At 54.8% G+C, this 12,889-nt stretch overlaps 3 protein-coding genes and 2 non-coding genes across 5 annotated transcripts; 4 read left to right on the forward strand and 1 right to left on the reverse strand.

The window, feature by feature from the left end:
* Window positions 1-102: 102 nt before the first annotated feature.
* Window positions 103-1,791, forward strand: VDAG_06888 (aldehyde dehydrogenase; the record flags this gene model as incomplete). The annotated part of the gene is made up of 2 exons (XM_009659592.1): window positions 103-161; window positions 336-1,791. The coding sequence occupies 2 exons, from the start codon at window positions 103-105 to the stop codon at window positions 1,789-1,791; spliced, it is 1,515 nt and encodes a 504-aa protein (XP_009657887.1).
* An 841-nt stretch (window positions 1,792-2,632) lies between these two features.
* VDAG_20190 lies at window positions 2,633-2,703 on the reverse strand. Its single transcript has one exon. It is a non-coding gene; the product is annotated as a tRNA-Gly (tRNA).
* A 272-nt stretch (window positions 2,704-2,975) lies between these two features.
* On the forward strand, window positions 2,976-3,049 carry VDAG_20191. The gene has a single exon. It is a non-coding gene; the product is annotated as a tRNA-Ile (tRNA).
* Window positions 3,050-4,346: 1,297 nt separating this feature from the next.
* On the forward strand, window positions 4,347-5,294 carry VDAG_06889 (RTA1 domain-containing protein; the record flags this gene model as incomplete). Its single annotated transcript, XM_009659593.1, has 3 exons — window positions 4,347-4,522; window positions 4,577-5,131; window positions 5,193-5,294. The coding sequence occupies exons 1-3, from the start codon at window positions 4,367-4,369 to the stop codon at window positions 5,292-5,294; spliced, it is 813 nt and encodes a 270-aa protein (XP_009657888.1). The 5' UTR covers window positions 4,347-4,366.
* An 833-nt stretch (window positions 5,295-6,127) lies between these two features.
* VDAG_06890 (SpvB domain-containing protein) lies at window positions 6,128-12,864 on the forward strand (the record flags this gene model as incomplete). The annotated part of the gene is made up of 2 exons (XM_009659594.1): window positions 6,128-12,720; window positions 12,831-12,864. 2 exons carry the CDS (start codon window positions 6,128-6,130, stop codon window positions 12,862-12,864), a joined length of 6,627 nt encoding a protein of 2,208 aa, XP_009657889.1.
* Between the last annotated feature and the right edge of the window lie 25 nt (window positions 12,865-12,889).

Below are 12,889 nucleotides of genomic sequence, written 5' to 3' on the forward strand. Positions count from 1 at the left end.
TGTGACCCCCTCCTCTGCGCCTGCTGCAGGCGGCATAAGATTCTCGCTGCAGCCTACATAGATGTTTTCTGGTACCTCACTCTTTTTTGAAGCCTGCGCACCATGACCGATACATACAAGCTGTGGGTGGGCGGCCGAGAACAGCCGGGCAATGGCGAGCTGTAAGACTCCGTGTTGATGGGCCCTCGACCTCGCTATCGAGCCACTCACTCATCCTCTGTAGCATCCCCATCGAGGATCCCGCCACTGGAGACATCTTTGCACAGTAGGCGACTTCAATTCCATACCCTCATCCTACAGACTCAATATTGAGAACACACCACTCATGCTCCCAGCTGCCACTCGGCCTCCGTCACAGACGTCAATGACATCGTAACAGCCGCTCACGAGACCTTCAAATCAGGTGTCTGGTCAAAGGCACCCCGTCAGACACGCGCCGATGTCCTCGATGCCGCCGCCAACCTCTTGGCCACTGCCATTCCGCAACTCATACCGCTCGAGGTCCGCCAGACTGGCCGTGCCATCCGCGAGCTCAACGCCCAGGTCCCCACCCTGACCAAGTGGTTCCGCTACTATGCTGCTCTTCTGCGCACCGAAGAGCGTTCAGTTCTCCCTACATTTGGCAAGTTGCACAATTGGGTCGACCGTGTGCCCCTCGGCGTCGTCGTCCAAATCACCCCTTTCAACCACCCCCTTCTCATCGCCGTCAAGAAGCTCGCGCCGGCTCTAGCTGCCGGCAACAGCGTCATCATCAAGCCCAGCGAACTCACGCCATTGACGACACTACGACTGGGGGCTATTCTGCGTGAGGCTGGTCTTCCCGACGGGGTGCTTACCGTTCTTCCTGGATACGGCGCCACAACCGGCAAGGCGCTCGTCGAACACCCTCTCGTGCGCAAAGTGGATGTGACAGGTGGAACAGCCGCTGGTCGAGCCATCGGAGCCATTGCTGGGAAGAATCTGGCCAAGTTCACAGCAGAGCTTGGCGGCAAAGCACCGCTCGTCGTCTTTGACCAGGCCGACGTCGATGTCGCCGTCAACGGTATCGCCTTTGGCTCCTTCATTGCTAGTGGACAGACGTGCGTTGCCAGCACCAGGATCATTGTACAAGAGAGCATCTACGACGACCTATTGGCCAAGCTTCAGACCAAAGTCGAGTCCATCAAAAGACGTATGGGCGCGCCGAGCAATGTTGAGTCTATGATGGGCCCACTGGTCTCGGCGAAGCAGCTAAAGAACGTCGAGGATCTAGTCAATGATGCGGTTGTAAACGGCACGGCTGCCATACTCGCGGGGGGCCGTCGCATGACAGGTACGGGTTCGGTCGACGGCACCGACTTTTCCAAGGGCTATTACTTTGAACCCACGATTCTAGGCGCAGCTACCGGATCAGAGGAGCTTTTGACAAGTCGCATCTGGAAAGAAGAGGCCTTTGGCCCGGTCATTGTCGTGGCCAAGTTCAGCACGGAACAGGAAGCTGTCGACCTGGCCAACGACAGTGAGTTCGGTCTCGGCGCAGCTCTGTGGACCAAAGACCTGTCTCAAGCATTCCGCGTTTCGGAGCAAATCGACGCTGGCATCGTATGGGTGAACACGCACCACCGCAACGACCCGAGCAGTCCGTGGGGGGGAGCCAAGGGGTCCAGCGGCGTGGGCAGCGAAAACGGCCGGGACGCTTTCTACGCGTACACCAAGATGAAGAGTACGATTATCAACTACGCCTCGACGGAGGAAGCGCTCGCCGCCGACGATTGGTTCCGGGAAGGCACGGGGGATGTGAGGTATGGATAGTTGGAGCCCGAATCAACATTTGTCCGAGTCGTCGATAAAGGAATACCGCTTGTTCGCCCCATATGCTTGCGTGCCTAGAACCGGATCCTGAGATACCATCCGACACACTACCCTCGCAGCACACAATGTTGCGAAACAGCACGCGTACAGCAGGCTGGAGAACACAATGAGACCCCAGTAACCCCCCTACCGCACTGTTAATCTTACTTCATCTGGGAATACCCACCAGGCAAGCCACGGTAGCAACCGTGAACGCCGTGGCGAAATATCGCCCATACTCGCTCGTCTCACACAGCCTGCCGATGCACACTTGGCTAATGCTGATATTGTTGCTGCTGCCAAAGCCAAACACGACGCAGAACATGAAGCACTCCGGCATGGACGAACCTGCCGGCAGCCAAATGTCAGGAGGAAACGCCAGTACTCTATTCAGGTCAGTCAATGGACTTGCCATCGCGGTGGCGAGTTCTCCCAGTGCAAACCTTAGAAGCATGATGGCGGTGACAACACAAACGCTGGCGCGGAACATCGAGCAGCGCGGCCCGTACTTGCCGAAGAGCCGATGTAGATGCTGCAGAAGAAGCACAGGAAGACAACGGTCGAAAGGATCCAGCCGATCTGACTCTTGGCGTAGTCTTTCAGCTGGTTTGCGCTGACGTACCCTGTCTCGTCTAACGCCAGACATCCGGGGCAAACATGGCATGAAGCTCATGAACCAACAACAAAGTAAGTCTCCATGTTCGGGCCATAAGATAGCACCCTGCTCACGGTACAAAATCCCTTGAAATTGCTGAGCAAAAGGGTGCCGCCTGGACCGAGGCCACAGGGACAAAAGATGAGCTGCGTGAACTGGGAATCGAACCCAGGGCTCCCCGATGGCAACGGAGAATTTTACCACTAAACCATTCACGCTTGATATCCTGAGCGAAGGCTGCTGGATCAATGCAACGGAACCCGACGGGTACCATGATAAATCGCGCGGGAGCCAAATATCTTGTCTGGAGTCGTGGGATCACGGTGGGTGCATGAGGGCAAGATGTGGGGCTCGAGTCATGGTCGCATGGGCCGGCTCTTTGTCTCGATCTCTCCACATGGAAACTTTTCTGCATCTTCGGGTCCGTCTGACGCGAGCGGTAGCAACTCCGACGCCATGAGCTCAACCTCCCGAAGCCTCTACATCAACTGGTCGGTTAGCTCAGTTGGTTAGAGCGTGGTACTAATAATGCCAAGGTCATGAGTTCGACCCTCATACTGACCAGCGATAACTTTTGCCAGTCCGCGAGACTTTTTTTTCTGGCCTCCATGGCGGTGATGGGTACCATTTTGCCGCAGGAATGGGACAGTCGAGTGGTAGTATTCTCGTGAAAGGCTCAGTTGTGGGGCACAGACATTTCTTTTCCGGCTCTCCTCGGGATGGGCGTGGACGGTTCCATTGATCTATCTTGGGATCGAGCTCAGCAGGCCATAAGCCTGAACCTGCTAAGTGTGCCCACTGTCGAAGTGCTCCGCTGGGCCCGGCTCGGCGCCGTAGCACCTGACCCACCAGTGCCGCGACTTCGGCGTCTTCAGGTCCCGACAAGGCATGCAATTACGGGCCTTGGCAACGGGGGCATTTCGAAAGCTGCACATTGCGATTGCTGGCATATTCTGCGGTCGTCAGCCAGAGACATACCGTGGGCTTGTTGCTGCCTGCCTCCTCCGTGTTGACCACCTACTAGAACATGGTACCTATACTCTGGTAACAGCACTAGCTGAGTGCTGTAGAAGGAAGCGGCACAGCATTGGATCAAGGGCCCAGAGCCGACGAACACGACTCCTGGAAAACCACTTCAGCCTAGGAGAAAGCTATAGCTTAAGGTTTCATGCCAACGTACGTCTTAGTATGAAGATTGATCTGTTTCTCAGTAGGACAGGTGCATGGTCGTACGTATGGCGAATATGCGTCCTGGACTGTACACAGAAGCCACTGACCAGAAATGTGTCGGACAACAGTCGAACAGGCGAATCCGCGACAGATCGAAGAGTGTTGCCTGGAATGGCCCTCGTCTGAGAGGCTTTGGCATTGTTCGTCATCAATCTGTGAGTGCCAGGCACAGCAAAGGTTTACAAGACGGGAGGATGCTGACCGGCGCGGTTGGCAGGGCAGGGGACGACCTCGCTGCTGCGCCGCGCCAGAGTACTGACGGTGTCTAGCCCGCGGTAGGAAGTGGTGCTAGTCAGATGGCTGTGATAGGCCAGCTCGCCAATTTCCATCGTGTCGTGTAGTTTTGTCCGTCTAAGTGCATCTTGCATGCATGGTGGGTTTGCACTCATTGTTCGGAATCAAGTCTGAGAATGCCGTGGGACAGCGATGGCACGTTCTATATCAGACATCTTGTCTGCCCTCTCTGAGATGGCTTCCAAATGGATCAGCTTAGGCACCATACTCAGTTCGAATCCCGTCATTTCCTAATCAGCCATTATACATGGCCCTTGTTAGCTGGTTGACTCCCACGATCATAACACAATAAGGTCTGGCTCAACAACAGCGACTAACGTGCCGAGCGCGACTTCAGCGGCGGCAGAGCCCTCCTGCATGACAGCGTTGCCGGGAAAGTACGGAAGAGTCCCGTATGACGCCTGCAAGTTCAACAACAGCTTTGAGCCAGAGTTTGCGGCCAACTGCGCCTTCGCAGTGTTATTTGGGCTGACCCTGGGCGCCCACTTGGTGCAAGCCGTGACCTGGAAAAAGGTACGCGAACTCATCACTTCGAGTCTTGTAATTCCATTGGACTAACAGGCCTAGCGATTCTGCTGGGTAGTGACCATGGCGGCCGCATGGGAATGCACCGCGTTCGCCCTCAAATCGGCCGGCGCGAGGGACCAGCAAAATCAGATCTACGCCATACTTGGCCGGCCAGCTTTTCTTCCTCCTCGCGCCCTTGTGTACGTATCTCATCCTCAAGGGACCCTGTATCTAACTAACGGACTCGATGCAGGGGTGAATGCTTTCGTCTACATGACCATCTCCCGACTCGTGTACTACGTCTTGCCGGACCGCAGCATCTGGAACCTGAAAGCCACCCAACTGACCAAACTCTTCGTCTGGATCGACGTGCTGTGCTTCCTCGTGCAAGCCGGCCGCGGCAGTCTCCTGTCGGGCGATGACACGGAGATGATGCGCATCGGACAGTACATCTACGTTGCCGGCTGCGCTGCGCAGCTGTTCTTCATCGTCATCTTCTGCGCACTGATGGGTCGGCTGTACGTCAGGATGCGCGAGGCTCAACGCTTCGACCTCGGGATGACGCTTGTAAAGTCGCTCTTCTGGGCCTTGCTTGCCGTGCTCATCTTCATCATGGTGAGTTCATTTTTTATTTGAGTATCTTTATCACACAGGCCCTGCTGACTTGTATCTGCAGAAGAAGGCGATGAATTTGTCGCACGTTAAAGAGGCCCAACGATCGTCAGACACTTTCGAGATGAATGAGGCGTCGGAACGAGGCGATGGTCATGCAGTCTAATCTTTCCTTTTCCGTCCATATCCCACATCATATAGATAGATAGAAGCTATTTACTTTGACTGGAGCCTTGAGCTTATTGTTCGGGACCGGCCCTGGGACAACGTGCCTGCCAACCTACCTGGCTTCAATATTGGACTGACAGTAGGACCACCCTCGCCGCTCTTGGTCTCCCGCGATTGATGAAAACGGAGGTGAGAATTGTGCACATCTTGCATGTACGAAATGAGACTACGGCAGCAACCGTAAGATCGGGATCCCGGTCCGTTTCCATGGTCTGGTACAGTGTCTACAGCGGCTGACCCTCTGCAGGTCACTTTCAGCTGAATGTGCGAGTGACGAGGCGGCGACCCCGCCCTTCTACAATCAACAGCTCGCCGACAGAGGACCTTCATTGCTGAAAGAAAGTCTATTTTCTTGACATATGCAACTCTTCGGCACTCCCTATGAACCTTCGTGGATCACATGCCGCATGTAAGTGAGGGCTGAACATCTTGGCCCGTCTCACCTTCAGCCGCACTTCCCACGATGACAGCTCAGAGAAACCAGACGCCCTATAACATGCGCTGGCCAGCCGTACTGAAGTACATGTGAAGATGAAAGTATATGGTACCTCTAGATGGCGTACGCAACAGCTAAGCCCGTAATCCGCTTAAGCTTGAATGATTCCAGGGGTACACGAGCCAGTTTGACCCATTCCGACTTGACATAAGCCTACAAAGCTTCATCGTGTTTCAGCGGGGTACGTCGTTTAAGTCAATGTCTACCAGCCAAAACTCAACATATCTTCATTTCCTCGGGGTGAGCATAGCCAAGTGCAGACACATGACTAGCCCATGGCCATCGACGGCGATCCAAGCAAGGCCGCGGCCGGCGCCGGGTATGGTCTGTCCGGCGCTTCGTCACAGGGCTCTCGCTCGGCCGGCCAAGACTTCTTTGACCTGTCCAGCCTCGGGAGCACCCTCTCGGCCTCATCTGCTCTGCCTGCCGCGCCGTCAATAGTCCCGCTAAAGGAGGGCGGTGCCATTTCTGGCCTGGGGGAGAAATACAACGTCAGCTCAGCCTCCGGGACCGGGTCATTGTCGGTGCCTATCCAGACATCACCCGCCAGGCGCGGCATGCAACCACAGCTCGCGCTTCAGTACGATTCAGCCGCTGGGAACAGCGAGTTTGGCCTCGGGTGGCAATTGCGCGGCGGCGCTTCCATCACGCGGAAGACATCCAAAGGCTTGCCTCGATATCACGACCCCGCCTCAGGCCCGGAGTCCGATGTCTTTGTCCTCTCCGGCATGGAGGATCTGGTGCCTGTGTTCAAGAAAGACGCGTCAGGGGTGATTCTCCAGGACTCTGCGGGCAATCACGTCACCGAAGAGTCTGTCCGTGGCAACCATGTAGTGCGGAGGTATTTCCCACGCAGTCGTCAGACCTTTGCTCGCATTGAACGCTGGACGAATCTTGAAAGCCGGGACGACGTGCACTGGCGCGTCGTGACTGAGGAAAATAGCACTTTGGTCTTTGGCTCCGATGCCAACTCCAGAATTTTCGATCAGTCAGCCGCGGTCGATGGCAATATCCGCATCTTTTCCTGGCTTCAGTCTGAAACATATGATACATACGGCAATGCCATGACTTTCACCTACAAGCAGGAGGACTCGGCCAGTGTTAGTGGTGAGGCAGCACATGAGGCGTTCCGTACGCTTGAGAGCCGGGGGGCCAACCGATATCTGAAAACCATCCGATACGGGAACACGATACCCAACCGATCTCAAAACACCTGGGCTGCGTTTTCAGCATTCGAACTACCCCAGGACTCATGGAAGTTCTCCGTTATTTTTGACTATGGGGAACATGACGAGAGCCTTCCCAGCCCCGTTGAAGTCGGTGCCTGGCGGGCAAGACTGGATCCCTTCTCAACCCATCGGCCAGGCTTTGAGTTACGGACCTACCGACTCTGCCACAGAATCTTGATGTTTCATCATTTTACTGAGCTGGGCCAAGAACCTTGTCTGGTGTCCTCAATGGAGCTCGCATATAGCGAACACCCATCCCTGACAGTCTTGACGTCTGTTCGCCATTTTGGACATTCTTTTGATATCGCCTCAGGTACAATCATCTCACGCGGTCTCCCACCACTCGAATTCTCCTACCAGGAGTTTCCTTTAGATCAGGAGCTCGAAAGATTGACCCCGCAAGTGGTGGACGAGAAGAGCCTCCGCAATCTTCCCGTTGGCCTTGATGGAAGAGACTACCAGTGGATCGACTTGGATGGCGACGGTCTCCCTGGAATACTCATGAGGTCAGAAGCCGCATGGTACTACAAGCGCAACACCAGCGCCAACAATGTCCAGGCTGGGACAGAGCCACCTCAGGCCGTTGCCCAATTTGGAGAACTAGAGCTGATCCGCTCAATTCCGTCGGCGTCTGAACCTGAAATGTGTCACTTTGGTGATGTGACGGGTTCTGGGAAACTGAATCTCATTCAAACAGCACCCTCAGGGTGGGGATACTTTGAACGCGAAGCGGATATTGACGCTGGATGGACCAATTTCCGATACATGGCCAGGTTTCCCAATGTCGATGCCTCGAAAGAAAGTGTCAAAATGATCGATCTCACCGGAGATGGCTTACCAGATGTCCTCATATACGAGGATGAAGTCCTGACTTGGTACCCTTCGCTCGGCGAAGAGGGCTATGGAGACGGTGTCTCGGTTTCGCAGCCTTCCTCAGATCGTAGTTCCCCAATCTGCCTCTTCCAGGACACGGAACAAACTCTTTATCTGGCTGATATGTCGGGAGATGGTCTCGCTGATATTGTTCGAATACGAAACTCTGATGTCAGCTATTGGCCAAACTGCGGCTACGGCAACTTTGGCCGCATCGTCCAGATGGACGGCGCACCATCTTTTGACTACCAAGATGCATTCCATCAGGGAAGAATCCGCCTGGCAGATATAGACGGCTCTGGGACGACCGATCTCATCTATCTTTCAGGTCAGGGGTTGGACCTGTACATGAACCAGTCTGGCAACCAGTTTTCTGCCAGAAAGCGGCTTCCACCAAGCTTCCCAATTGATAACATCTCCGTTGTCAGTGTCGCGGATCTTCTGGGAAACGGAACAGCCTGTCTCACTTGGTCGACAAGCCTTCCCGCAAGCCGCCAAAGTATCCAGTATATAGACTTCACAAAGGGCCGTAAACCGCATCTTCTCAACCGCTTCGTCAATAATGTGGGAGCCGAGACGGTGATACGTCATGCGCCATCCACCAAGTTCTACCTGGACGATAAGCAGAGCGGAACCCCCTGGATCACGAGGCTTCCCTTCCCCGTTCACTGCGTGGAGCAAGTGGAGATCATTGACCATGTCAGTCACAGCCGGTTTGCAAAGCGATACAGCTACCATCATGGATACTTTGACGGCGTTGAAAGAGAGTTCCGTGGCTTCGGCCGAACAGACGAGTGGGACACTGGCGTCTTCGAGGCTGCGACGGGTCCCCGGATGAGCAACGAGGATGCTGCTTGGCACACCCCGCCCGTGCGGACGACTACCTGGTTTCATACCGGAATGTTCGTCGACGAAAGGACCTGGAGCCGCCAGATACAGGCCGAATATTTTGCGGACCATGTGCGTGAGGAGCTTCGGAGTTCGCCATCTCATGGTGCTTTATTGCCCGAGTCGGTCAATCCGTTCGATCCAGAGGAGACCAGCATCCTGAGGGAGCGTTTCCGGGCACTTAAGGGGAAGCTTCTTCGAAAAGAGGTTTACAGCGAGGACGGATCAGATTCATCCCGTATTCCATTTGCTATTGAAGAACACAACTATTCTGTCAAGGTGGTGCAAGATGTCCAAGACTCCCATCTCCACGCCGTCTGCACCGTCCAACCTCGAGAATCCGCAAGCTACTACATGGAGCGGATCACGGGAGATCCAAGGATCCACCATACCATGTGTCTGGATGTCGATGATTTTGGGAACACCCGAAAGGAGATAAAGATTGTTTACGGTCGGCAGCCAGGACTCACATCCCTGACGGGACCCGACAAGGCGAAGCAGGAATCGACACATATCTTGTATTCGGAGAATAATGTGACGGAAGCAATCGACGAGGGCGATGACTTCAGGCGGCCAGCCGTCTATAGCACGCGCACATACGAGATTTCTGGGTTTCAGCCGGCGGGCAACGCCGTGCAGTTCTCGTTCGCAGACTTCGCAGGCGAGCACAATGACTTTTCTCCCCTAACATCGCTACAAGAAATTCCCTTTGAGGAAGATCTGAATCTCACATCACGGCAAAAGAGGCTCATCAATAGATCCCGTCTTGTCTTTCGAAAGGATGACCTGACTGGAATGCTTCCTCCTGGGCACCTCGGGAAGCTAGGCCTTGCTGGCGAGAGTCATACCCTCTGCTACACCCCTGGTCTTCTGGCCAAGGTTTTTAGGCGCTCGAGAATCGACGGAACGGAGGAAGCGCTGATAAGAGACCCCAAGATTACCCCTGGCGGCCTTGTAGAAGGATCACGACTAGGCTATGTGGACCTTGAGGGCGACGGGTCTTGGTGGGCCAGCGCGGGATCTGTGAGGTACTCTGAGACAGCCACCTCCGATCCAGCTTTGGAGCTCTCTCAAGCCAAGAATCGGTTCTTTGAAGCAATTGCGTTCCTTGATCCGCTCGGCCATGAATCAAGGGTTTCCTACGACTCTTATGTCTTGTTACCATCATGGACGGAGGATGCAGTGGGAAACAGGACAGTAGCCGAGATGGACTACAGAGTTCTCAAGCCCCGTATCGTCACGGATCCAAACGGTAATCGAACAGCAGTGGCGTTCGACGCCATGGGGATGGTAGCAGGTGTAGCAATCATGGGAAAAGAAGGGTCGGGGGAGGGAGACTCACTTCAGGGGTTTAGGCCAGACCTCAGTCAAGCGGAGATCAACCTCATCCTCTCTGAACCTAAAAGTCCGGCCGCATTTGATCTGCTCGGTCAAGCAACCCGGCGCATCATAAACGACTATGGGAGGTTCAGAGAGTTGCAAACACCTGTGCCGTCGGTTGCCATTGCGCGTGTACAACACACGCATATGCCGAGCGATAGGCGAACAGCCGTCAGCATTTCCTACTCAGACGGCTTTGGCCGGATAATCCAAAGCAAGAAACAGGCGAAACCTGGCCCGCTCATAGAGGACGGCCCTCTATCAAGTACTCGATGGGTCACGTCCGGCTGGGTTATCCACGACAATAAGGGAAACCCAGTGAGAGAGTTTGAGCCCTTCTTTGACGACACGCATCATTTCAAATTCGACCTCCGGGCCGGATCATCGTCTACCTTGATTTATGATTCCATGTCCAGGATTGTTGCAATTCTGCGTCAGGATCACGCGTTCTTTAAGACGGTGTTCAAAGGCTGGACTGAATCCATCCATGACTTCAACGACAATGTTCTCGTTCCCAACGTCCAGAACGATGATGATGTCGGCCATCTACTTCGCGGCTTGAAAAGCCACGAGTTTCTTCCATCATGGTACGACTCGCGCATCAACGGGCAAGACGTTCTAGAAAAGGCTACTGCAGAGAAGACTGCAGCTCATGCGAATACGCCTCGCGTGCTTTACTCCGACGCCCTTGGTCGTGTCATTGTGCAAGTTGACGATCTTGGCTCTGGTCAAACCATAAGTACTCGATCCAGGTTTGATGCCAGCAACAACATTGTTCAGGTTTCAGACCACCTAGGACGGCTCGTGAGTGCGTTCGAGTTCGACATGAGGGGTCATCGCATTTCCGAAGCAAGCATGGACGCCGGGCGGCACTGGTCATTACCCGATGTGACTGGCCAACCAGTGCTGCAGTGGGACTCGAGAGATTTCCGGCTTCGACATGTGTACGATGCGGCAAACAGGCCAGTCGAGACGTGGATGAGCGAAAGTGGCGCGAATGAGATCATGGCCAAGCAGTACATATACGGCGAATCAGCCCCGGATTCGCTGGGCCATAACCTTAGGAACCGCCTGTACAAGAGCAGAGATGGGTCAGGAGAGATGACCATTCTTGATTATGACTTCAAGGGCAACATCATCAGTACCGAACAGCGACTAGCCAGCAGCTACAAGGACACACCAAACTGGGCCGGTGCAGTTGGCCTCGAGGTCAAGCAACAGAGCACGACCACGTTTGACGCGCTTGACAGAACGGTCCTATCAGTCTCGCCAGACATGAGTCAAGTATATATGATGTACGACGACAGCGGTTACGTGGATCAGCAGTTCGTGAATGTTCGCGGCGAGTCAACTTCCCCTGATCGGTCAAATTGGTCTGCCGTCATCACTGGTGTCGATTACAATGCCAAGGGCCTTCTCACGTCCATCTCTTACGGCAACGGAACGAAAACTAAGAGAACATACGATCCGTTACTCCATCGGCTGCAAGGCATGCGAACGACCAGGACGGGCGACCCCAGTCCACTCCAGGACCTGACTTACACGTGGGATCCGACTGGTAACATTACGCATGTTCAAGACAGAGCCCAGCAGGCAATATTCTTCCGAAACAACCGCGTAGATCCGAGCTCAGACTACACATACGATGCCATGTATAGACTTATCAAGGCCACTGGACGCGAGCATCTGGGACAGACAGACGGGCGTCCGAACAATCCCTCGGCACCTGGGCCGAACACGGGCTCCGTCGTAGACAGTCCCAGCGACGGCAACGCCGTGGCTGGTTACGCCGAAACATACGAATATGACCTCGCTGGGAATGTCATGTCCGTCGCCCATGCCCTCAGCGACGCGAGCCGTCCTGGCTGGAAGAGGACCTACTCTTACAACGAGCCCAGCTTCCTCGCAGCCGGTCAGGTTGGAAACCGCCTTTCCGAAACCAAGGTGGGCTCCGTTTCTGAGTCGTACTCGTACGACGCAGGCGGCAACATGACTTCAATGCCTGGCCTTCGCACAATGAGCTGGGATTTCAACGGCATGCTACGAGCCACTACCAAGCAGATAGTCAATTCAGGAATACCCGAAACGACCTACTACGTGTACGACGGATCAGGCAAGCGCGTCCGCAAAATGACGGAGAGTCGAGGCGGAGGAGAAGCAGACAGCCCCGATCCGAGGCCCATCAAAGAAACTACGTACCTGGATGGAGTCGAAATCTTCCGCAGATGGGCGCGAGATACGAACGAGCCGACTGTCGTGCGTTCGACCGTGTTCGTTGACCACGACGGACGGAAGGTGTATCAGGCAGACAGTCGAATAGAAGGGACCGACAATAGTCCAGACCAAAGTACACGCTTCTCCCTGGGCAATAATCTCGACAGCGTCACGATGCTGCTCGACGAACAGGCGCGGCTCGTCTCGTATGAAGAATATTTCCCTCATGGTAGCACATCCTATCAGTCGACGGCGAACCAAAACGAAATACCAAAGCGGTACAGGTACGCTGGAAAAGAGCGGGATGAGGAGACGGGGCTGTACTATTACGGCGCGAGGTACTACGCACCCTGGCTAGGCCGCTGGACATCCCCTGATCCAGCGGGGCTCGCAGACGGGCTGAACCTGTTCTGCTTTGTGCGGAATAATCCTGTATCGTCCACAGACTCTGGG

This window comes from Verticillium dahliae, genomic scaffold (genome assembly GCF_000150675.1).
Source record: "Verticillium dahliae VdLs.17 supercont1.14 genomic scaffold, whole genome shotgun sequence".
In the NCBI taxonomy this organism is placed as follows: Eukaryota; Fungi; Ascomycota; class Sordariomycetes; order Glomerellales; family Plectosphaerellaceae; genus Verticillium; species Verticillium dahliae.